The sequence below is a fragment of the Lytechinus variegatus genome, chromosome 4 (assembly GCF_018143015.1).
Source record: "Lytechinus variegatus isolate NC3 chromosome 4, Lvar_3.0, whole genome shotgun sequence".
NCBI classification, from domain to species: Eukaryota; Metazoa; Echinodermata; class Echinoidea; order Temnopleuroida; family Toxopneustidae; genus Lytechinus; species Lytechinus variegatus.
The window spans coordinates 17032474-17056954 of record NC_054743.1 but is presented as its reverse complement, the minus strand read 5'-3'; the positions used below and the strand labels follow the sequence as shown (position 1 = coordinate 17056954).

The following is a 24481-nucleotide window of genomic DNA, read 5'->3' as shown; positions in this document are numbered from 1 at the left end:
AAATCATATTTAAAATGCCTCTATTGCTTCTGTAGTACTCAACACAGTATCATAAAATATTCATCCTCCATTTTCCATTTCTGTGATTTCTTCGTAAGCTTTTGTGATGTTCCTTAATACGAGAATTGTTTATATTGCCTCTCCCATTTATGTGGACAGCAGTGTTCAGCGAGCATAATGTGACTAATTGGTGCTAAATCTCATTTTCAAATTTCCATTTGGAACCAAGTTAATCCTTCTGTCTATCAGTGCTTAAAATCATCCCTCTTTCCTTCCCATACTCTTCTAATCTAAGTAATACATCTAGGGACCCTACTGGTAGTACTGGACTCAACAGGTAATATAGCAGTTACCCTTTCATAAAGCAATGCACTCATATTTCTATTGTTTTTTTTAAACAAATTTATTCAATTTGAACCATTCATTTTCACTTTGCAGTTCTTTTATTCATTCATTCTTTCAATTTAGTGTTCCATTTTGCAATCACTGTGGTCTGTATTCTGAACTCTAACTCAAGCTCTGTTCTTTACTATTCGTGACCAAAAATGTCTGTATACAAAAAAAAAAATCTGTATGTGTCCTTTTAAATGCTTCTTGCTCCTTTGCTCATGCTTTATTGGTAACCATCCCAAACAATTGAAGAACTTTTCTTCAGACTTTCTAATAGTAGTTTGTATGAAATGTGCCAAATCTCTAGCCATAGTTAAAGCACATACCGGTACTAAATGACTATAGTTTCAGTTAAGCAAGAGTGCTGAATACAGGCCATTGTTTTCATCCATACATAGCAATGTTCTTTTGTAGCATCCAATACAATCACACATGAAAAAAAAGAAACAAAAGAGTTCTGGAGTTCTATTTTTGTGATATTGCACGTTCATTGTCATCTTAGTTCAACACTAGTTCAACACATTTCACTGAAATTCATGAGAAGAAATTCTGCACATATTGTGCCTTCTTTTTGTTGCAGTCAGTATTTCTAAATGCACATGTTTTGAAGGTCTCACACATAGATCTTTAAAGGGGAACACATATTCAAGTTGTCAAAGTGAGGACCTTTTTCAGCCTGTGTACACAATTTTCAGTTCATGATTAGTTTGAATGTTATTCACAATTAGAAAATTGCAGTTTATGGATTGGCCTAGTTTTATATTAAGTTACTTTTTGAAATTTAATTTCTTTGTCCTTTTTTTTTGGATTGGAATTAAAATGATCATTTCCATTTTCTTTCACTGGTTATTCGTTGATGTTTTCTGAAATTTGGTGCATGAATAGATCCTTTTCACATTCCAATTAATTATTTGACTATGAGTTAATGAGAATCAGTAGCCTTTTACACAATTCTTTTAGTTACTCGGGTTATTAAAATTTAATGAACAATAACAAAAATACGAGACATCTCAAATATTTTTAGAGGGCATTTGTTGAATTGTCAACATATGCAAAGTCAGTTCAGAACCTTTTTTGAAAATAATTATTAATTTCTCATTTTTGCACTTTTGTTCTTTGCTATTCATGTTCACAATTAAGTCTTTATTTAAACATTGAAAATTGCTTTATTTAGAAGGTGAAGAGACACATACTTTATCATCAGTATTGCCTATTTGAAGAACCTCAAACACTTGAGAGCTGAATATAAATCCCATATCATTCAAATGTAATTTGTTTTGTGACATTTATATCGATACAGGATACAAGAGGAACTTGAGAAAGAAGAAGCGGCTAAAGCAGCAGCAGCAGCGGCAGCAGAGGAAGGTGGTGATGAAGATGGTAAGTTATGTGAAAAGACAGAAAGACAGGCAGACTGATGGACACAATGACACACAGATGTACAGACAAATAGACAGGACAGAATCACAATATAAAATACTTTACACCTCCTAGCACGCAAGACACATAAGTTCTGTATTTTACATGTGAATATATTTATATTTAGTTTAATATATCAAGCTCCTGCATGAAGCCAAAATATCAAGAATATCACAAATGCATATAACAGTATTACATTATTTATATAATCACTAGTTTATGTGTATTATGTTGCAACCAGTAATCTTGTTAATAGTTTTCATGTTACCTTCTATACTTGCAAAAAAGGTTATCTAAATTTTAGTTGCTTTTGATTAAATCAAAATCTTCTCTTAAAAGTATATAGGTTGTTGGAGAAATTACAATATTGGGGTACTTGCAGAAGTAGTCAATGTGGTAATAGTAGTTGGTGTTTTTATGGGAGTTGTAATGGTAGTTTAGTGGTTGTTGATATTGGCAGTTTAGATTTAAAAGATTTTTAACATTTTAAATATAAATCTTGGGCTATTTTATGGTTATGCGCACCAATTCATCTGCATGTTTAAACATGCATTGAATGAAAAAAGAAGAAGTAATTTTAAGCTCGCGTTTGAAGATAAAGTATAAAAATATTTGCACTATTGATGACGATGATGATGATAGTGGTGGTGGTAGTAGTGGTAGAGGTACTAAATGGAAGCAGTTGTGATAGTATAAATCAATGGCAGTAGTGATAGTAGTAGGTAGGAGTGGTAGTAGAAGTGTGGTAGTGGTAATATCAGGGATAGCAGTGGTGATGGTAATGGTCATTGCAAGTTGTGGCAGTCTATATTGAAGCAGTAGCAGCAGCGAAAGAGAATGGCAGTAGCAATTATAGCTGTAGCGATTCCAAATACTTTTATTATCTAGCTCTAGATTCAATTTATGGACACATACAAAAGCATATTCATGCATACCGTTAATAAATACTGATATATTTTATATTAATTGTATATTGCACAGACTTGTGTCACAGTATGCAAAAAATATATTACCAGTCAAATAAAATTTGTAATGTGACCCAAACACTATTTATTACCGTAAGCAGCAGCAAAAACACAGGAAGAGAAACCTGAAGGAGAGAAAGAAGACGGAGACCAAGAGGGAGGAGAAGCAGAAGGAGAAAAGGATGGAGAGAAGGATGGAGAGACAGCTGGAGAAGGAGGAGCAGGAGGTGGAGAGGAAGGAGAAGGTAGAATCTGTTCATCATTCATCTTGTTTGCTGTGCTTCATTTATGGGACTTGTTCAGAATACTAACTTTTCTTTTCTTTCATTTTACAGGAAGAAGAAAAGAAATAGGGAAGAGACATAAAGACCAGAAAATACAATCAATAAAAGAGATCTTGTATTTTTGAAAGAAAAATGAGTTGAATATCTATTCTTAGATAATGAAGCAAAAAAATGTGGGAAACAAAATCAGATATTAAGTTAATAAAATAGGAAAAGATAAAAACAAGGGAAGAAGTGGAACATTATTTATTGTTAGAGAAAGAGGGAAGGCTTGAAAGGAATGTGAGGAGAAAAGGGAAAGAAAGATTGAAAATAAATGATACAAATATAATGAATTCAAGCTTGAGAATGTATTTAAAAAGACACTGAGTTTCTGTATTCACTTCATTGATGACATATGTGTTATTACGTTTCAAGTGTACCTTAAATTTGAATCATTGAGTCATAAAGTTTTGTGTTGCCCCATCCAATATACATATTAGAACATAATTGAGACAATAATTGCATATGTCAAATATATTTTGTTTTCTGGGTTGTGCGGTTTCTTAAATCTATCTGGTGAATGGCATTGTTCATGTTTAGCAATCTTTTGTATGACTGATGTTGGAGCATGTTGCTTTATTAACAATTGTATACACCCATTCTAAGATATGTATCACTAATCTGCTGAATATTCATGAATTTAAATCAGCTTCTCCCACTTCTGGTGGAGGGGTGGAGGGTGATGCAGCACCGGGCGTGTCTGATGGCGAACAAAAACCCAAAGGTAGAGCGCCTACTAACACGTGTGCAGTGATTTTAATTAGGCCATTACAAATATATATTTATGATCTTGTAGTGAGGAGTATTTATATCTGTGATTAAAGATTTTTTTTTCTGAGATGAAATTTTGGTCTCGTGGAATTCCTCTTTGATAAGATTTGGGTGTGGCTGTGTCTTTTTAGGTGTTTGGGATCATTTTGAGGGTGTTGATTTTGAAGATATATTACTTAGTACTTTGAAGATTTGTAGATTTTTTTTTGTAGTAAGAATTTTTTTTTTCATTACTGATGACAAATTGGTAAGAGTATATTATTTATAGTGTAATGAAAATTATTTTGTTAAATGTATGAAAATGTCAACGTCATGCAAGAATTGTGTAGTTTACGCAGTATTGAATTTTATTGTAGCATAATACTTTGAATTACTAGAATGCAGATAAAAGTATACCATAGCAAAGTATAAAAGATTCACATTTGGAAATAAGTTCATATGCCTTACATGTACCTGACTCGATATTATGTAAAATTATATAGTGGAATTCTGAAGGTCATAGCTCTCACCAGTATGCTTTTAGTTGCTATGCAATATCTATTGTTTTATGCTAATGCTTTATATTATTTATCCTTCCCATATTCATCTCATTTCACCAACCTTTTCCTATATTCATTTCAATCTTATCTTATCCACTGTATACATGTATTCATCTTTATATTGCATATTTGTAATATATGTATTCATTTCACATATTTTCTGCTTTGACTGTATTGAGTATGCACATTATTTCACTTTCCATATCCACCATGTTCATTGAAAACCAAATCCTTTGCCTTCTCAATATCTTGTCACTAACACTACCATGACTTACATTTCACATAAATGCCGCTATCTATACTGCCATCCTTTGCACCGTCTTGTAATTACACCATGTATTCACACTTCTATTTTACTGTATTGTACACTTGCCTATGTACTTTCCTGATTTATCAAACTTCCGAACATCTATCCCTCTGAAAACTATACCTGCTTTGCATAACACACTGCTACATATATACAGAAGGCACCACAACCGATGCAGACCCTACTACTACTGTAACTTCTTATGAAGAGAAAGGTATACAGAGTTGTTGTCATTGTGTGATTATATTGCTAGTATTTTTGCTATCTCCGCCTGATAAAGGGGAGGAATGCAGTAAGAATCAAATGTGTATGATTTCTCAAACTTGAGGATTCAAATTAATTTTTGGCAAACTTTGAATTCTTTTTACAGTTCGAGAATTCCACAATATTTACAAATATAGCTTGCAATTTTTCATCATTTTCTGTCAATCTGTTCGTGCTCTAATTATTATATTCACACACATTTTCTACCATTATCAACCCTTAAATGTTATTCCTTGTATTGTTCTGATTTAATAACATTACTTGAATATCCCCAAAAATGACAATTGCAAGGGAAGATTCAGCAAAAATAAAAAAAATATGTATAACCTCTCGAGGAAAATACAGTCTTAAATATGAAAGAAAATTATGCAAAGTTAACTCTTCCTGAATTTTCATTTGAGAACAGATTACGCAGTACATTGTACTATTTACTTCTATTTCAATTTTTTTTCCTAAGACGAACAGATTTCTGTGGCCACAAGAGGTTTGAATGAAGTAGATTCACTTGTTCTTTTTATAAAACTAGTGTCGTGTGCACAACAAACAAATGTAATTATTATTGCTGACTGGTCTAGTATATCAAAATGATATAATTACCCCTGATTATTCTTGTAGCTAAGACTGAGGAAGAAGAGGAGGAAGAGGAACAACCTCCTCCCATCCCCATCCCTGAAGAAGACCCTCTACCTCCCGATGGTCCAGAGACAAGCAAGTTCAAAGATCAGAGGAATGAGTTTGAGAGGGAGTGGCCGTCCATCCAAGCTCTTCTCACAGGGACTATCAACCTTGAACCAATCCAGATTGAGATTGAGAATAAGAAGACCGAGGATATCATCAAGGAATCACACACCATGGTGGAACGTAAGTCATACCTCTCACAAATTATACATCCAGCTATGGGTGAGAAGAACTGCCTTGTTTGCCTCTCGTATTAATGCATTCAAATAAACTTCTCGCTAAATTCAGCTACGGAAGGGTTTTAATTTTATTTTACCTGTGACCTTCATCACCTTGTTCAAGTGATCTGCTAGGCTTTTATTTGCCATGCTCTTGTGTCAAACTGACCATTGATGGTACATGTATTTTTCAATTTATGGTAACTGCCATGGAAATTTTTTTCTTTTCCTTTGGCTGAGAGTCACGTCATCATCTTAGTCATTACCATTGATGACAGAGTAACTTGGAAGATTTATTGTGTTACAGGGCCAGTTTGATCCTCTAATAAACTTCACTGTTTATATCATTACAGTGGTGAAAATTGGTCCATTATATGATAAAACTAAAGTCTTTCGACCTTAATAGGTACTTTTTTAAGGCTGAGTTTATTATTTTTGATTTGTGTGTGTGTGTGTTGGAGCAATTGTCAATAATAGATTATTATTTTGGAAAAAAGTTCTTAATATTTGTCTATTTAAATGAGAACCATAATGATACCTTTGATATATTATTTGTTCTTTGTATAGAACCATACACCTACAGACCATGGGAGTATAGTAGTATTGATATGGATGAAGAGGATGAAGATGCAGCGGCTGAAGCTGATGAGGAAGGAGATGAGATGGAGGAAGAAGAGGTAAGATGATGGATATGGGGAGGGGTATGCTCTGTTCTCCATTTCATGTGGACTTTCATATATAATTATACGTGGTTACTTTTGTTTGCTGTTTGTTTCTATGATAATGATAGTGAACAAAATTTCCAGTGGTACAATCCGGGTGGGTGTTTCATAAAGCTGTTTGTAAGTTAAGAGCGACTTTAAGAACGACTGGTGATCCTTTCTTACGCGCGTAACCATCGCTAATAAATATGCCGTTACCACAATAAAGGATCACCAGTCGTTCTTAAAGTCGCTCTTAACTTACAAACAGCTTTATGAAACGGCCCCCAGGTTGCCAAGGCTAGTTGTTTGTAGAGCTCAAATGTAATCTCATCTGATCTTTATGAGGGTGCAGAAGTAGTGGTAAACCTGAAACCTTTACTCAAACTGATATTCTAGATTTATTTCAATTTCTTTTTTTCTCCGGGGGGGGGGGGGGAGGGGAATTGGGAAATTGAACCAGTTTTTGCTCTGTTATGTGGAAACTGGAGAGTGCTTTTCTATGTCAAAGACACTGCATCATTATGTTTTAAATTTGTTTTATATTGATTATAAAAAAACATTTTATGGTGAGCTACAGAAAATATTACACATTATATTTTCGTGATTGTTTAAGTTGTAGGAGTGGCAGTCCTGTTTTAAATTGATGTTATGTTTTATTCCAGGATGAAGAAGTCACTAAGAATAAGAAGAAGCAGTTTGGTGATACCAAGCACTTCTGTCCTGTAGCTCTGAAGGAGAAGTTTGTTCTCTGGCCAGGTAACCCAGAGATAGCAGCTAAGTACAGGGAGAAGGTCTACTACTGTTCCAACCCAGAGGCTAGGGATAAGTTCATTGCTGAACCAACCACGTTTGTGGCTAAAGGAAGGCCGTTTCAGGTGAGATTGTGTTGACGCTTTGAAGGAAAGTGAAGAGAGTGAATAGTGAGATTATGTTCCCTGTAAAGATTGGATAAAAATGAACCCAGATGGACAAAAAGGAAGGAAGGCCTAGAGAAAGACTGGAAGATAAATCAGTGAAGAAGTAAATAAAGAAATAGGGAAAGAAAAGAGAAAGAAAGAAATAAGACCTGATTTGTTGAATGGGAAATTGGACATGCTTTAACTTTTGTAAGTATTTTGAGAGAAATATGTTACCATCAAAGGGATCTGTATGAAATACACCCAGGGGACTTAACTCAATAATGTGATATTTATTTTCTTGTAGGATGATATTTGCAAGATGCAGTTGCAGATGTAGGTTGTACAGGTTGGGGCCACTCTGAAAAAAAGTAATGAAAGATCACCTGTTACAGAGTACATTAACCCATTCATTAGAACTTGAGAGGAAAAGTAAGTCATTTAATTTTGGCCCGGGGAAAATGCCCCCAGGATCCACAGAGATGTACATGTATCACAGTTTCTTCATTTTCCTTTGTACCTTTATTTCTATTGTTCAGCCTCCTCCAGTTCGGCTGTTAATGCTTGGCCCCAAGGGTGCAGGCAAGTCCCTCCATGCCAGAGCTATGGCAGACAAACTAGGCCTGTTCCACATCAGCTTCAAAGATCGGCTCCAGGAACTCATCATCAAGAAGACCAAGAAGAAGATAGGACCAGAGTTTGAAGAGGAGGAGGAGGAGCCAGAAGAGGAAGAGCCAGAAGAAGGACAGAAGGATGGAATACCAGTTGTATCAGAACCAAATGATGGTAAATATTTTCTTACGTTGGCTAATGGTTGCATCTTTATCACCGAGTGGAATATGTGCCAGGCCATGAATGCTTTGCTAATGATACAAAAATAAGAATATCCAAGGATGATGATGGATATAAATAATACTCTGAATATATGTTTTCATCATAAACATCATTTAATGAAAAAAAATATTTCACAAATGCTCTGCTTCAACCATCCCCTCCCCCCAAAAACCCCAACAAACATTCCCAAGGATCGTGATGGATGACTTGTAGAAAACTCATTATTCTGACTTTTTTTCACCACATAAACACATGATTATACATTGGTGATTTTAATGATTGATTGTACATTGTGACCTGTGCAGTCAATTGCAAAGTGATTATCTTGTGCTACAAACCTCAAAAATTCAATGATTCATCCAGTAGTTGCTTTAAAAATCACTAAATTCCTTTAAAAATTCTCATCAGCAATGGGATGGCAGCTTATTGCTACTTGCAGTTTTTCTATTATCCATAATTTCAATGTTAAATACATGTATTGACTGCAGGTTATTTAAAGTCTTTCGGTCTATTTGTAAAATATTTTCTTTTCTGTCCCTATGATACCAGCTGCTGCTGCAGAACAAACTGAGGAGGACAATGAAGAAGGGGTAAGTCATGCTAAATCATTTTTCTAATCTGGTATTGAAGTCATGTTGATTCATGGTTTACATTTATTGATTTATTTGTTAAGATTGTAATGAGCACTTTCATTTGTATGAACAATATGAAATTCAGAATTCGTACACCCACATTGTGAGTGTGGTAAATACAGATTACTGTCTTTCCAAAGAAAATTAGTGCTGTGGCATCCAATTGAACCAGGTACCTTGTAGCTCAAAGTGCAGAGACTTATCCACCAAACCACAACACCTTTACCTACTAGTCATATTAATGTACATTGATGTTTATTTTTTCTTTCTTTCTTTCTTTCTTTTTTTTTTTTTTCTTTCTTTCTTTCTTTCTTTCTTTCATTCTTTCTTTCTTTCTTTCTATTCATCTATCTATCTATCTATCTATCTATCTATCCATCCATCCATCCATCCATCAGGGAGAGGAGGAGCAGGAGGTGGAGTTGAATGAGTTTGAAGAGAACATCAAGGGTAACCTGATGGGTGATGAATCACTCAGCATAGACTCACTTGAGAAGATTATACCAGACTGGTGGAATCTAGAACCTTACAAGTAAGTTTTGGGGTTCGTTTCGTAAGTCAGGGTGTAAGTTATGCATGATTTGATGCAAGACTGATTACCTCTTCTTGTGATTAAATATATATCCTATGTAGTTTACCTCGTTTGGCCCTTGCAGTCATGGAATTTCAGGAATTCAAATTACTCTACCTGAAGCAAAAAAAAAAGAAAGCAATTTTGTAAATTGACAGTTAAATTTTGCTGGAAAGTCATAAAAATAATCTTTTCCAAAAGTAATGTTCAATTCTTTTTTTTAATGTCAATTAATAGCCATCTTATGGTTTATAGCAAATTGTTATTAGATTAGCGTGATAGGTTTTGCACTTAATTGATGCATTATGAAAACTTAAATTTGGTTGGTGCATTGGGGTTCCTGTTTTTCTACTCTTCTTTTCTGATATATGCCTTCTATTCGTTGAATTTCATTTCTTAAAATGGATCGATTAATTATTGTGATATATTGATAATGTTGATGAATGATTTTTGTATGATGTTGTACAGATCAACTGGTTTCATCTTAGAAGGGTTCCCTCGCACCTCTGAGGAAGCTCAATTCATGGCTGAAAACGGTCTCTTCCCGGACGCTGCTATCCTGCTCAATGTAGAAGATTCAGACATCACAAGCAGATTGCTCCCGCCCAAGCTGGAGAAATGGCGCAAGCGACGGGATCGCAGGGTGGCCAGGAGAGAGAAGCGTAAGGCCAAGAAGAAGAAGGAGCGAGAGGAGGCGATCAAGAAGCGACGTCAAGAACTCATCTCAGAGGCGGATGATAGGAAAGCAAAGAGACAGGTAGGAGATTGTGCAATGTACATTTCTAGGGAGCATTCCCTGGAATGCTTAATTTGTGTTTTTCACTGACAATTGTTATAAGCTACTGAAATCCTTGCATCTGACTGGCTCAGATCAAATTTGTAAGTGAAAATCACTGACTAGATGCTTCATGAAACACTGCCCAAGTGCCCATAACACAAAAATTAGCAATGAACGTACAACAATTTTCTATGATTGATTGCATTGACTTCAATGTACAACCAATTGTGAAAATGAAGTGTACAATTAATTGCTAATCTTTGTGTTACGGGACCCTGGTCACCTCTTGCGGTCAGCCATATGAAAACATGATATCTACTTTTATTGATCAAGTTATTCATTCATCCCTTTGAAATACTAACCAAAGAAATTAGGATTTAATTGATAAACATTGTGTATGACATTATGCTGTCTCAAAGACAAACTTGTGGGATTTCATTTGGATTTTGTTCAGTTTTATAGGGATACTTCTTCATTTGCATGCCTATTATTATTGGTCAATAATTCATGTGTTTACATCATTTGATTCACCACACAACATACTCTTGATATCCGTATCCATCTTTGAAATGTAGTAACATAAAACACCTTAGTAGTTATTAGTTACCCCAGGAATATTTTGATATATTTTTGCTATACCTATTTCCATTCCTATAAGAAATTTATTGTTTATCCCAAGACCTTTCATATTTTGTGCCATTTGATTTTGTGATCACACAAACATATCTCACTCCCCTATATATTTTCATTATCATCATCACCATTATTGTATTAATAATATTTCACTAGTATTATTTTTTCCATGTATTCAATTTGTTCACCATCATGTTTTATTATGAAGTTTCTGGCGAAAACATTGCGTGTTCACAAGGTACACTGCTTCTTATCTCCATTAGATATGAATTCTATAAAATGATGGTATGGATCCTTATCACATGATTGACTGAAATCTATCATGTGACCAGTCATTTCTTTTAGCTAACAGGCAAACTTGCTAATGACTGGTACTAATGACTTGTTCTATTGACCGGTCATGGGTATGAGATGAGGATGGTTTGTCAGATAAGGATCCATAACATCTTATAAAACAAATAATACATATGATTTTGCTTGGGCATCAGAGTAATTACACTTGTTACCTTTGAAACAGTCCAAACGTCTATGTTTTGGGCATGTTAGAATAGTTTCAAAGTTATCTCACGTGTGTAATTCTTGCTATCCCTTGATAATGTGTATTATTTGTGTACTAGCAGAACAGAGCTTGCATATTGTTTTGTTTTTGATATTTTTTTTGTAAAGTCCAAGATTTTGTATTTATCTTGTTCCTCTCAAATTCAGCAATATGCAGTCAATGTCTATTTATGTTATTTCATTTATATATATCCTTTCAGTCAGTTTATTTCATTATCTATCTTATGGTTACCCATTGTTTTTATTACAGTTTTCTGTATGTCAGTGACAAAGAATTATGTGCACCCCTTTCCCAATTCTTTTGATTCTTTTAATTGGTTGTTTAAGATGGTGCATATAAATTTTTGACTCTCTTGTTTCATTGTTGTTTTAAACATGTGCTATTGTTTCACACTGTTTCATGACCTTTGTTTGTTTCATCTCTATTATTCTCATCATTGTGTACGAGCAGGCAGAGTTAAGGGTAGGTTTTCATATCAACATCTTGACACTTTTATATTAGTGTCACCAATAACATATAAAGTATAGATAGATTATTAACAAAGTTCTTTGAAAGCCTAAGCTTTGACTGCCCCTTTCACATTGAGGAAAGTTACCCAGGTACAGTCTATCCTGGATAATTTGCAGTTTCGGATGTCTTCCTGCTTCAATCTAGGGCTAATCTTAATCTGGGACCACCTGGATTATAACTTTGAGACACCCTGGTGCTGAATGTGTACTTCAAGATAAATGTGAAAGGGGTATCGATGAATAAAAAATAGAAAAAAAGAGAGCTAATAATTAATCACGCTTACATTATACATAGAGACTGAAAGCAATAATAATAAAATCGTGTCTAACATCACAATTAGGCCAGTACACCTTGACAAAACAATTAATAAACCTTAATTGTGTAATCGCATTTGAATAGACTAATTAACAAGTAGATCGATACAATATAACAATCTAACAATGCAGTTAATGCTTTGAGAACCTTACAACTAATATCTCTATTGTTATAGAGGTCTTCTCTGACATGAATGAACTACATACTAAGAGCATAGCTAATGTGCAATTATGTTAACATGCTCACAAAATCCTAAAGCTATTTTGATTCACAAGCTTCAAGTTTACTAACTATACAAGTATCTGTTTGAACTGTAGAGTTAAAAGTATAATAGACTGAAGAGAGCAGAAATAAAATTACATTAATGAATGACTCCCATAGCTGTGAAACTAGTAATAGTTAATCGTGTTAACATGCTAGCACCCCCCCCCAAAAAAACACTTTTAGAAACATATGATTGAAACACAAGCTTGCATTAAACTGACTAACTTAATAGTTTATTTTCTTCAGTAGAGTTAAAAGTATGATCAACTGTAGAAATACATGTAAATACACCTTTTTTGTAAGACCAACCCCATTTTCCTCCATTCTTACTTCACTTCATGAACTACATGTATTCCAGTTATGATGATTTTAAAGAATTGTTTTAAAGAATTCAGACAAATCATGTCAGGAAGGTCCAAATTATATGGGGTCAGATGTACATATACATCAATTATGGAATATTACCTAAGTATTTAGCTAGCTTTAACACTAAATGTAGCAAGCTTTAAATCTAACTAAGCAAGAAATAATATACTAATAGTAATCAGAATGCTTATTTTAACCCAGTCTCGTGAGATAATTTTTCCGGAGGGGGAGGGGGTGGTAATAAAAATGATGAATTGTTGAATAGTAAAAAAACCCAGTATTTTTGCACTTAAGTGACAAAGAATTAATATATATCAATTCAAGAGTAGTATTACCATACTGGGAGAAAGTGCCTGGTTATGATAATTCTGCTCATATCTTGATTATATTCATTCTCACCCATCTTTTTATTTGTGTTTTTGATTGTCCAGAACCCCCATTGATGTTTTTTTTGCATGTTCTGTACAATACATGTTGCTAATTATCATAAATGTAAAAATATCTGCAATGATGTAATAATGATTTTGCTTTGCCTTAATTGCTTGAGTATTGGAGTGAAAAGTAAATAATGTTTGATTCTTGTTTTGCTTTTTAAATAATTTGTAATCACAATCCATAATGCTTAATAGTTTTTTTTCTAGAAGTTTGAAGTTTGTAACATTTACTCACTTTCAGGTTTATTGATTTTTTTTGCCTAAAAATTGAATGCTTTGCTTTAGAAAACACCTTTTCATTCAATTCTCTTCTCTAAAATCCCAATCAATGACCATCCTGTAAAATGAAGAGTTTAACCAAGAATTTTCGAAAGCCTATACTTTGCAAATAGTATTTGACATGTTTTTTTTTAAATATTAATGTTCTTTTGCTTTGGGTTCACAATATTTGTTAAAATAAAGAAAAAAAGGGAAGAGTTATACCACAAGATTCAACTGTGCCATGACAAATGTGGAGATGTTGATATGATTAAAAAAATATTCACATGAAATTTCCATAAACTGTGTTTTATGAAAAAAAACACACCAATGAATTTGGAAATGTATGAATCAAAATAGCGTACTGATGACAGATCTGTATACTTTCATATTTTTTTTCCTTGTAAGTATATCAATGCATTAATTTTTGCTTGCATTTGATCAGGCTCAGAGAGCAGCAGATAGAGACAGCGATGACTCCGAACCATCAGATGAAGAAGGGTTTGATGATGAGGAAGAGGAAGATATCGAGGCTATGCTGGCTGAAGAGTTTGAAGAGGAGGAGGAAGAAGAGGAAGAGGAGGAGGAGTTGGAAGAAGACGCCATTGAGAGACTGAAGAATGAGATTGGCGAGGTGTATGATGATGATACAAGTCGCATCTCAGGTTTACAGGTAAGTAAAAAAAAAAGATTTTCTTACAAAATGGAAAGTGTGGTGATCCCTTCATGATATTGCTGTCCTTATTTTTAAGTATGCTTTCTTCATTTTCATTTTCAATATTTGGATGCAGAAAACACTAAGCATACCTGTTTTGATAATACCCCTTATACATCTTTATCACACAACGATGAATCCTTTGATTTGACATGCCTGTTTTGGGACCACTTTATGAAGCTTGACAGCACTGACAAGTTGTCATTCTCCGACAGTTACCATAGTAATAATAACATCAATGATAAATAATAATTGGATACACGTGTATATATAACATTTCCAGAGGATGCAAATCATTGTAACAGAGATCAGTGCTTCTCATTCATTCAAAACCAGATTTCACTGAAACTTTCAGATCACACTTAAATCAGTCCTATTAATTTTCATAAAATACCCATCATTTTTATGAACGTTGTGCCCAAGAGAACTTCTTTTGATTAGGATCGTGTGTAATCAGAATATACTTGAAATTGAGGAACACATACAAATGGACATTGGTGACTGCTTCATTGTGCTGGGGTAGAGTCATGTTCTTAAAGAAAATGGTTGAAGAAATAACTGTAGAGATAGAATTTGTCTGTAGATTGAGGGAGGATGACTCAAATGTTAATGCAGATATTCATTATGGTGAGAGTTGTAGAGTTACTGTAATTGTCCACCAGAAACAATGAAAATGATTTTATCTCATCTTTTCTTTCTTCTTCTTGTTTTGGACAGGAAACTCTTGAAGAGATCATGATCCCTCGGATGGAACTGAACGGAGGTCGCAAGCCTCACATTGTCCGCTTCACCCTTGAGCAGAGCCTGAGACCCGTCCAGGAGTTCAGAGAGAGTCTCTTTGAGAAGGTGTATCCCATCAGAGAGATGGTAGCTAGGAAGATGCTTCAGATTGGTTATAAACATCAGTCAAGGTTTGGAAGATGGTGTCCTGTTAAGCTGCTGGAAGGAGACTGTATACAACCAATGCAGGTAGGCTTGGATCATATAGTTGAAATGTATATATCTTGGGAAAACTAAATTTCAAAATACTTTTGAAAAAATATTTTAAAAAAATCAGTAAAATCCAAGTTTCTCATCACCAGCAGCTACTCAGTATAAGTTGTGCCTACCCTTTTATAAAGTGTTAAAAGAATTAAATAGATGTATGGGGCATGATGTAATAACAACTTATGTATATTAAGTCATTGAGAAATGATGGTGCTTCGTGAAGTACTGCAAAAATGTGAGCATGATAAAATAATTTGTCAATTCAAAATAAACCATACAAACTTATAAATCTAAGTTTGAGTATTTCAGTCTAGAAAATGTAGACATTTTGTAATAGACATGTAGCCATGTTACAAAATTTAGACATTTAAATTTTCACAGACAGTAACAGCTATTTCTTTTACAACGTGTATTCAGATTTTTGGTCTATATAGCAACATACAAATCAAGGTTTGCACACATGTGTATAATGTTAATTCTCAGTTATGCTATCAAATTTACGCTGATGATTTTTCTGTTGGAAATGAATGAATACAAATCTAATTTCTATTCATCATGTTTGTTATTTCATTGTTGTGGTACAAACTAAATCGGCATTTGTTGAATGGTTTTGAATTGCAGGGTCACACCTACCCAACGTTCCCAGCGGTATACCGTCAGCACATTTACTTCATGTCAACCCCTCAAGCTAGGGAGGAGTTTGTCATGCATCCATTGAAGTATCTGAAGCAACCCTCTCCCAAGCCTGTAGTACCGGTTAGGATGGCCATCATTGGACCACCAAAGTCTGGAAAAACTTCATGTGAGTAGGAGTTGTTATGTCTAAGTTATAATTGTTATAAGCTACTGAAATGAACCTATTGACAAAAAACATATTTCAGACAATATCATAGCACTTGTCACTCGTACCAAGCTTTGTGAAACATGGTGCAATTTTAGATGATGAATGTTTGTTTTCACCTTGAAACGTGGTCCTCAAGAAGACTGTTGGGTGATGTTATGGATGATAGTTCTTAGAAGAATTGGTGATCTTAATGATTCAAGCCCTTATAAGACTCTTTGTCAGGAGCATATCTTTACAATTTTGCTTTACTGCTTTACTGATCATTTAGCTTAATATCAGCATCCATTAAACCACTATTCCTCCAACTTCAATTCTGTTCAGTGGCTAACCGGTTTGCATCAGATTACGGCATGATGAGACTGTCAATCGGTGAAGCAGTCAGGTTTATCTTGACCCAACAACCCAAGACACAGCTAGCTAAACTAATCAATGCTCAGATCAAGAAGGGTATCCCGCTCCCTGATGAACTTGCCATACGAGCCTTAGAGGTCAATCTCCTGGATACAAGGTCATCGACCAGAGGGTGAGTAGAGGGAGAAAGGAAAGCGTTATTGGGAATTGTGATGATGGTAACAGATGGTAACATTTCGTGCTACATTTCGTGCTACATGTCATGCTGCATTATTGATATTACTTTCCTTTTCTTCTGTTTCTATATCCTACTACAAGTATATGGATTATTTATAGACTGTTTTTTTTCTTTTCTTGGATTTATATATGTAATGTAAATAATGTATAATTTTAGACTTATATATATAACCTCTGTAGGCCTAAACTCCTCTTCAACTCTTGATTCTGAGTGTCTAACTAAAAAAATCCTCATAGCGATATTTAAGTATTAATGCTAGATCTGTTATTTATTCATTTATACTTACTACAGACAACTGGATTAGTACCCCCCCCGCCCCTGTTTTGTCGTGTGTACTTACCTTCCTCTACCCTACTCTAGTTAGTTGTTCTTTTTTATGTTATTACTGTATATATATGTATATATACTTTTTTTTTTCTTGCTTCTTATCTGCTTTTTTTTTCAATGCAGACGTTTATTTATATTGTATCATACATATTTTGTTGTTGTATCAAAGGTGATCTGTGCTTAACAAGCGTTGCTTCTATACAGACCACCTCTTTCCCATATTTTCGATATCTTTTTAGCTCATTGTCCATAAGCTTTTATTCCTGTTGTGTTTTTTTTCTTTTAACCTTATTGATATCGTACATGTATGCATTGTATTTTGGTTGTGGAAAGAAATAAATGAACTTGAACTTGAACTTAAATGAACTTGAACTTGAACAGTCCAGGTACTGGGGGGGGGGGGGTATTGTGCAAACCCAGACCTTTGGTTTTCGTGAAATTTGCATAGTGTATAATGCAGAGTCTGAAGAAGTGAGACTAGATTCACTTTATACTGTGGCTTCCTCTCTTACTTGACACAGACAGAATTTTGAGTCTAGTCTTAACTCTAGACATGGTATAAATGGTAAAAGTATCAAATTTGAGTCTGTGCTTGCAGTTTAGGAGGGGGGAAGGGGTGCATGTAGTGAGCGATTTGAAGGCGATTGCCCCCCCCCAAAAAAAAAAAAAAAGATTCACAAACAAAGGAAAAAAGACAAACACATGGAAATGAGAGGGAAGAGATTACAATATGAAAGTTTTTTCTGGATAATATTTTAAATCTGTCACAAAATCAGATTATAATTGTAAACATATAAAACAATAATAAATCATTTCTTTCTCGCAGAGCTGATCTATATTTTGTTGTTTAGAATTATGGCATCCATTCCCATTTCATGTTCCTATTATACAGCTACGTCCTTGATGGTTACCCAGTCACCAAACACCAGGTTGATCTAATGACAGAGCATGGTATTATCCCAGTGGTTATTCTTGAGCTTAGTGTTGATAGCAGAGAACTCATGGTCAGAGGAATGAAAGATAGACATTCTTCAGAAAGGTAAATATGGACATATCTTTCAGCACATAAAGGCACACTCTAGTTATTTTGATGTATTCTCTATTGTTATGATTATTATAATCATGATAATTATCATTTAACATTTTAAAACATTATTTATATGATGCCATGAAGAAATTCATGCCATGCAGTATATCCCCTGAATGATCAAATCCAAATCATATATCAGGTAATTTAATTTAACAAAGACTTTGATAGTTGTCAAATAATTATTCTTTATTTGCAGTATTTGTTTTTTGTTTGTTTATTTTTTACCAAATAGTATTGGGCCTTGTAACATGGAGCTTAATGATGCAACATATGGCTGACTAAAACAAGTGATTACATTGGCCACTATATGCAATGAATTATTGAAATCATTCGTACAATTGCTTTGAACCTTTTGGTTATGGCTCTGGTATGGTAGAAAATAATTATCTTTATTAATTTTAGTAGCACACAAGACACACCAAGGAAAAAAAAACTATACGCATCTTTAGTCCTTAAAAAACTACATTGCTGATTCACAATTGATTTACCATGCGTGATTAGTATTAACACTCCAATTTGCTAAATATAAAATTTTTCTCCTTTTCAGGTTGTTACCGCTCCATGACAGTGCCCAGATCTTGGCTCTGAAGATCGCTGCCTGGCAGAAAGAGATTACATCTGTGAGGGAGTATTACAAAGAGACTCATAAGAACTGGGTCAGTGTGACGGGGGAGAAGTCAAAGTGGTGGGTTTGGAACAGAGCTGCTGACCATTCTAAGGACAGCGTTCGTAGGATACAAGACTATCTGCAGAGGATATCAGAAGGTAAGGATATCATTGTTAATTTTGTTACGTCAGCATTGTCCCTTTATTATGAGGTTTACAAGTTTGTGACAATACATTATTAATTCATTTTCTTATTTCATGTCTTCTTCTGGAGTAATCTTCACACATTTTCTATTCATCTTATCTATTAAACTTTGATCATCATTTTCATTTTCCTCATACCCACCGATGTCCAGTTCATGAGAGTTTAAATTCCTTTGATCTTTCAAGACAGATTTCATGTTTTCTTTTTAAGATGTAATCCATTCACTTCAATTCACATCTTGTTACTACCTCTGCAACACATATTTTAGGATTGCAGTTTGGTCTGTTACTTTCTTTGTATAATGTAGTTTTTAGGAAGGCTTTCAGGGTAATTGATTGAATAATCATAGACCATCATGGTCAGAATCTTTCCTCATAACTCTAGATGGAGTTGGTGACAAAAGAAAACTTATACCCAATATATGCTTGTACCATTTTTGAATTCTGATACCTCCGTCTGAGAAGTGATTCTGCCAAGCATACTTCTTTTCTTTTAATTAATTTAGAGTTTGTATAGTGACATTGTTCAGAAGCAATTTAGGATTTTAAGAATGATCTTAACAATTCTAGAGTTGTAGGTGGACTGGATAACAAAACAAAGATAGGAAAAAAGGAGATGATGTGAGAGGAGAAATTAATCATTGATTGTTGGGGAACAATCTAGCCCAAGTTATACGTGTTTGCTTTATGTACTCCATTTTCTGTTGATCTCTTCAGGCAAAGCAGCATCCATTGCTGACATGTGCATCACTCCAAAGGAGTTCTTCTCCCGTCTTGGTGACTTTGGCCAGTACTGTCCAGTCAGTCTGGCCAAAGATGGTGAGCTGGTGGACTGTGCTGGACAGATCAACCTGGACAATGCTGCAGAGTTCCGTGGTCGCTACTATAAGATGGAGAACCCTGAGAAGGTCAAGGAGTTCCTGGCCAGACCAGAACTCTATGTGCCACCTCAAGCTCCGAGGGCGTTACCTCCTCCAGAGCTGCTACCTAAGAGGAGAACAGCCATGGATGCTAAGAAGATGTTTCCTATGCAGATTGAGCTTCAGGGATACTGTCCTGTTACCTACCTGGATGGGAAGCTTAGGTGAGTGTCCTGCCATTCCTTAGCCCCAGTCGGATAAAAAATATTTTAAAGAAAAATTTGATTTTATGGCATGACACATTGCCTGTGATTTGATTTGAGTTTTTTTATTTATTGATCAAGTAAATGTTCCCCTGATTTTTACCCTCGTTCTTGCATGCATAATACATAATGATTAATAAATTATACAATTTATGGAGCATACTAAAATAAGCCTATTCAATTTGTTGGTATGTACTGCTATATTATCTTGGATCATCATGTTTTCGTTAAACTTAACTTTAATTCCCTCAAAAGATGGAATATCTTGTCAAACATTGTATTCTTTATCAGGCATATGTTTCATAGAGCTTGTTGTCAGTGATTTAGGACTAATAATGGTTGATTATCAGCTAATAGCAAATTTATTTGTGGAAATGACAAATATGATGCTCATAAAATGTTCACCAGCTCTCGGTTGTTTTATTGCATTGTATTTATTTTCATTGTTCAATATTTTTATTTTTGCATTCAGGTATGAAGCGATCCTTCCAGGCAACCCAGATCTTATTGTAGAGTACAGGGAAAGGATGTACTGCTTTGATTCTGAAGAAAAACTGCAGAAATTCATGAGGTATGTCACACCGTAAATACTTGATATTTTTCCTGAAATGATCAAACATTTGAAGGAAAAGAAAAGAGATAATATTGAAAAGTAACTTTAAGTTGTGTGATAGTAGATCATATCATGAATGTGAAGGTAAAGATTATGGTTATAATGATAAGGCTGATATTAAAGAAAATGATGAAGATGACGATGATCATGATGATGATATTGAAAATAATGACAATAACATTGAAGAAACTAATGAAGATGATGATGATGGAAATGATTATGATATGTTGATGGTGATTATAAATTGCTGTTTTAGATGATAATGATGGCGACTAAATTGCCAGTATGCCATACAATGAAAGATGATAGGTAAGGATTTAGCATGTCCTTAATTTCAAATGATCATAATGCATGAGTGAAATCATAATCTAATCTTATTATCCCTCCTCCTCAGGTATCCTGAACGTTACTACAACCTGAAGTTACCTCACAAGTTACCACCCAGGAAGGACCCTCTCCTAGTTACCTCACTGCCTATGTTAGGTTACATGGAACAAACAATCTCAACGGCCATCACCAAGGCTCTTACTGCAACAGGGTGCTTCAAACCAAAGTTCCCCTTCGTCTCACCCTCAAGATCAGCGTTGCTATATCTGGCATTCCATCTCAAAGGTGAGACTACCCTCCGGACTGTATTTGCATTTTGTCCATCTCTTTCATGCATGTATAGTGGTTTCTTAAATGATGTCTTTGCAAAGGAGGCATTTACAAACCATCGCATTTTGCTCTTTACTTAAAAATGCTTTTGTTTTACACATACTTTCTCATTATCTTTTGAATAGAAATCATATGAAACAGATGAACTCTTTTTTCCCGCAACATTTTGTGTAACCATGTGTGACTAGTATGGTGGAAGATAATGGGTGTGAAATATGGCAGACATCATCATAGAAGAACCCAATTTTATTGTTTTTATTCTATTTCATTATGATTATGTTCATCACCTTCTTCATCATTGTCGTCATAATTACCACCCACATAACCATTGCCACCACCATCATCATCGTCATGCCAATTATCATCGTCGCCATCATCATTATCCATATGATGATCATCATCATTCATGATCCACTTTCATCATCACCAACACTCAGTCTGTGTAATATTTCATTGTACTAATCTTTCTGTGTAATATTCATTGTACTAATCTTTCTGTTCATTGTTGTTTCCCTTCTCTACCCACCAGCATACAACCCCAAGAGCTCCGACTATGTCCGCAAGAAGTACCGCAAGAAACTGGACCAATTTGAGGAGCACTGTGAACTCATCCGTTACCTAGGCAACCAGATGGGACCACGATCCCGTAGTCCCGAAGAGCTTCCTATTGACTTTGATCACAAGATGCTTCTCTTTCTCAATCTTAAAGGAAGAGAGCCCACACCATCAACATTGGTCGCTATGTAAATGTTCACGTTTTGAAGGGACACATCTATGTGTATTCAGAGATGCTCAGATCCATGTACGTCTGCCAATAGGATTGATTCAAACAAGTTTAAAGCCTTTGAATGCAGATGTCCTGAAAATGGCTCAATCTCTACAATTGTTTGAATTGTAATTGCCTGTGAGGTGACATTTACACAGTGTCTAAAACTGAGTTGAAAGATACTGAAAAAAAGCTAGATATCATGAAAACAGCCTCAACTCGACACTTAAATTTGATCTGTTGCAGAATTACTTTTCTAGTATATATTTACATTTTCTTTTGATAAACTGAAGTTTAGAAAAGGTTTATGTTCTTTGAGCCATAGTCAAGCAAGATTTAAAGCTATTTAGAAAAAATGAGAAATTCTTGATAATAGTTTTCGCTGTATGCTTACTCAAACTTACAAGCAACATGACTTCTGCAGATTGTAACTACACCTTAACAGATTCGAAACTGATTTCTATTGTCTTTAAGATCTCTGGATTGAAAAATCATGTAGCTTACATTGGCTCTTGTCAATGTTTCATTTATGTTGCTATTTTATGTTATTTGCATCTACCACCGAAAAGGCATCTTCCAATGTAATAAAGGTGCACACTGCTCATTCTTACTCTGTAAACATACATGCAAGCTTGTACTTGTAACATCCATGACAGGATTATGGAAATTACCTAATAGATAAGAAATTTCAGGCAAAGGGATTATAATGTATTAGGTATTGCTTGAAGAGAATGACTGAAAGGTTTATTTTATGTTTAGTGCAAAGACTTTTTCATATTCTGCCACTGTGAAACATGGCTGTCTTGCAAAGGATATGCATCATATTTATTGAAGAAAAAAAAAAAAAATCTTTAATAGAGGTGCCTTTATTTCTCTTGGACAATTCATCCTATTATGTTATTACAAATTGAATAAAAGATTTATGATTCACATAAATTTTGACTAGCTATCATTCCGTCCTCATTTCCACCTTATACAAATGTGTGTGTCCATTTTCCATTATATGCAAAATTGTACCAACTGTTTTCACCACAAATGCAACTGCAATATACTTTTATTTCATCTTGTGCTTTTATTGAAGATTTCCATGAGAGGTGCCATAGATATACTGTGTATATGAACTTATTATTTTTTTGATATTCAATAATGAAATTGATACTGTGCAGCTTTTATTTATTATACTAGAAATTTCCAGGAGCTTGTTGCAGAAAGAGCTGTATTTAATTGCAACTGAAAGATTAAAGTGATTGGTTAACATTGGTTTGACTTTTAAAAAATCTGAGCTAGAAGGTCACACTTGTCACCTGTGTCTGTGATATGTTACAAAAATGAAGCCCAGAAAAAACTGTGTTCGAAAATAATTATTTAGTGCTTCAAAAATTGAATTATAAAGTGACCGGAAACACCATCTTAATTTCATCCCGAACACTTATGTGTACTATTTAGGCGTCTATAAGACGCCTATTTACAAAATCGGGGTTTGCCTTGTAGTTTTAGCTTTTCATTCTCAAAAATAGTTCTTTTCATGGTTTATTAGTTCTAATACATGCACTCGTACACATGTTTCATCTTGGTTTGAGAATTTTTTAAATCGGCTGCTCACAAAGTTAAACAATACCTGTAATGCACAAGTCCCAAATACATGGTTGTGATTGGGTGTCAGTCAAGTTGTGATTAATTACAACTCTTTCTGAAACAGGCCCCAAATTCTTGTCTATGATTCAAACAGATAGATAAAATCAAACATGTCAAGAAAATCTAAAATGGAAAGAGGTGGAGGTTATTTTATATGAATAAGATACAATTCTACTCAAAAAGCAACCTAAGCAAGCATCACTCTGTAATTGTATATTAGGATGTTTTATGTTTAAGACATATATTTCCTGAATAGACATACATGTACACTCCAATGTTGCCTACAATTATTTGTAAAGTGAATATTTCTTGTCACTTTGAACAGAGTTATTGATATATTTATCATTTTTGTATTTTAGATAATATGTATAATTGTAAATAACAGACATTATGGAATGTTATTCTATATTATAGAGTTAAAAAATTGTAATTCTGTGTCAAGAATTTCTTGTAAAGATATTTTGTATTTTGATGTGTTTTGTAAATATTTGAAATGACTATGTAAATTTGAATTATCACTTGTAATAAATTTCAAGACTCTAAATACTTTCACTAGTGTTATATTTTATTTACGATTATAAAGAATGTTCAAAATTAAAATGTTATTAACATAAAGTAGAAAAAGGGGGAAAATAACATTTACAAGTTACACATTTTGGACAATTCACAAAAATTTGTGAATATCAGACATGAA

At 34.3% G+C, this 24481-nt stretch overlaps 1 protein-coding gene across 9 annotated transcripts in view; it reads left to right on the top strand.

Annotated features, from left to right (window-relative positions):
* The window catches only part of LOC121413509 (adenylate kinase 9-like), a 39888-nt gene extending 17565 nt beyond the window's left edge, over positions 1–22323 (top strand). For 4 of the 9 annotated variants that reach the window (XM_041606342.1, XM_041606337.1, XM_041606341.1 and 1 more), the window contains 23 exons: positions 296–337; positions 1691–1770; positions 2873–3019; positions 3750–3824; positions 4875–4931; positions 5597–5842; positions 6445–6554; positions 7244–7456; positions 8017–8263; positions 8861–8901; positions 9342–9475; positions 9983–10271; positions 11935–11946; positions 14077–14304; positions 15064–15315; positions 15955–16135; positions 16499–16700; positions 17986–18132; positions 18731–18948; positions 19711–20077; positions 20589–20687; positions 21124–21341; positions 21916–22323. In XM_041606342.1, coding sequence (XP_041462276.1) covers positions 296–337; positions 1691–1770; positions 2873–3019; positions 3750–3824; positions 4875–4931; positions 5597–5842; positions 6445–6554; positions 7244–7456; positions 8017–8263; positions 8861–8901; positions 9342–9475; positions 9983–10271; positions 11935–11946; positions 14077–14304; positions 15064–15315; positions 15955–16135; positions 16499–16700; positions 17986–18132; positions 18731–18948; positions 19711–20077; positions 20589–20687; positions 21124–21341; positions 21916–22133 — 3823 coding nt within the window. In that variant the 3' untranslated portion in view covers positions 22134–22323. The remainder of the gene's footprint in view (positions 1–295; positions 338–1690; positions 1771–2872; positions 3020–3749; positions 3825–4874; positions 4932–5596; positions 5843–6444; positions 6555–7243; positions 7457–8016; positions 8264–8860; positions 8902–9341; positions 9476–9982; positions 10272–11934; positions 11947–14076; positions 14305–15063; positions 15316–15954; positions 16136–16498; positions 16701–17985; positions 18133–18730; positions 18949–19710; positions 20078–20588; positions 20688–21123; positions 21342–21915) is intronic. The other 5 variants (XM_041606334.1, XM_041606336.1, XM_041606340.1 and 2 more) reach the window with 5 other exon arrangements.
* Positions 22324–24481: the final 2158 nt, after the last annotated feature.